General features: G+C 40.2%; 1 protein-coding gene across 1 annotated transcript; it reads left to right on the plus strand.

Moving 5' to 3' along the window:
- The first annotated feature begins 475 nt into the window (after positions 1-475).
- On the plus strand, positions 476-1589 carry LOC6608754 (selenoprotein BthD). The gene has a single exon (XM_002033441.2). It carries the CDS (start codon positions 848-850, stop codon positions 1277-1279), a length of 432 nt encoding a protein of 143 aa, XP_002033477.1. The 5' UTR covers positions 476-847; the 3' UTR covers positions 1280-1589.
- The last annotated feature ends 379 nt before the right edge of the window (positions 1590-1968 follow it).

Below are 1968 nucleotides of genomic sequence, written 5' to 3' on the forward strand. Positions count from 1 at the left end.
TGATTCCAATTAAAAATGCACCAATTATATAAGAAGAATATGTTTGTTTAATTTAAATGTCCTTATAACACATTTAAGAGACTTGAAAGTATATGGCTTGCAATTTCATTTTAAAGGATCTGAAAACAATCCATTGGTTTGGTATTGGTCTTTTTTTCAAGTTTAAGATTCATTTGGTGATAAACCTACATTCGCTGGAATCCGTAGAGGATATCTGATAGTCGACGAAATGCCATGCTCGTATAATTTACTTGCTTTAAATACTCGATTTTTATGTTACCTCGCATTGTTTATGCATGTTTGTGTCCAACAATATATTATTGTTATGCATAGAATTTGTTGAGTAGCTATTCTGCATGAATATAGACAGTGCCATAAATTGACGTCTATATTGGAGCTTTGCATATATACAAAAATCTATATATAATGAACAAAATTGTTTGCTACCCAGCCAATGGAAGCATTTGCCCGTGCATCTTTAGAAAATCGGTTTTTTGTAATTTTTTCAAAGGCGGCTGCGTTGTCAGTCAATGTAGCCAAATTAACAAACGAACAGCAATTTTTTTTTTGTATGCGTGCCACCAAAAGTTGTTGAGTCTTTCGGATTGTCATGCATTTTAAAAATAGGCGCAGCAAAAATATTCTGGACATCGTTGCGCACTTTGAAATATACGAAAGAAGATTTATGGTTCACAGTACTTGTGTACCAGAGAATCATAAGCAAACCAAAAAGCAATCAATCAAAGCAATTATGAATTCTAGGATTGTCAACATTCGAAACAAAATTGCGTTCGGTTATTAACAAAATTACTTCGAAATTGTGAAAGTTACCTAAAAAAAAAACAAAATGCCTCCCAAGAAGCCGGGCAAGAAGAAAAAGGACGTGGACTGGTCCGCCGATGAGAATTTCTCCAAGGATCGTTCCATGATCTACATCGAGCACACGTACGAGTGTCCCATTTTCCAGACCAAGGCCGACGAGTGCGGGTCATTCTTCACGCAACGCATACCGGAGCGCAAGTTCCAGCTGGTGAAGAATCGATACGGACGCCAGGTTCCGCGGGACGGAGCCTTCGAGATAGGATTCTCACAAAATGCCCGCACCTCGGAGCATCTGCTGTGGTCCGGTTTGGACAAGGGACCGCCGCGTCGGGACAAGTTCCCAGTGGACTACGAGGCACTGGTGCCCGATGTGAACAGGATACTCAAGAAATTCTATCCCGACAAGGCGGTGGGCGTGGGCGCTGACGACGAGGACGTGGAGAAGGAGGACATGTAAACATTTGCGGCACTTTGTTGTCTGAATTATTATAAAGTCTTTACCATAACAATGGCTAATACATGGCGTGAAAAGTAAACAATCAGCCAGAGACCTGTTGGAGCAACTTTAAGACGTCATCCATCCACCCACGCGGCGATTAGTGCGATTCTTCTTTGGCTTTTGTGTGCGTAATATCTTTTTGGCAGTGATGCCCCACTGACTGACGTACTGACATCACACTTTGACAGCTCCTTCCAAAACTTAAATGCTTAAATCGACCAGAATAATTAACCCAATACAATGCTGCCACATTAGCAGCCACACGATATATATGTGTATATATATATATTATTATTACTGCGCGGGGACATTAGCGACGTCCTATTGTCTGGCTGAGAAATCAGGGCAACCAAATCCGGAACATGTGGTGTGCAGTTGGGCAGTGGGTAGTGGATAGTGGGTGCTACTATCTCGTTCACTTGGTGTTGACACAACAAATACCCCGAAACACATTTTCAATGTACACAATGGAGGACGAGCAGTCAAAACAATTTAAATTGAAAGCTGAATTTGAAACAATAGACAAAGGGCACACATGTGCTAGTCGGCTTATAAATGCTCTTAAAACTATAAAGTGAAAACTATACAAGTAAATCAATTTTCTATAAGCTTTTAGCTTGAATTTGCATACAATAAAAGTGCAATCT

The sequence above is a fragment of the Drosophila sechellia genome, chromosome 2R (genome assembly GCF_004382195.2).
Source record: "Drosophila sechellia strain sech25 chromosome 2R, ASM438219v1, whole genome shotgun sequence".
Taxonomy (NCBI): domain Eukaryota; kingdom Metazoa; phylum Arthropoda; class Insecta; order Diptera; family Drosophilidae; genus Drosophila; species Drosophila sechellia.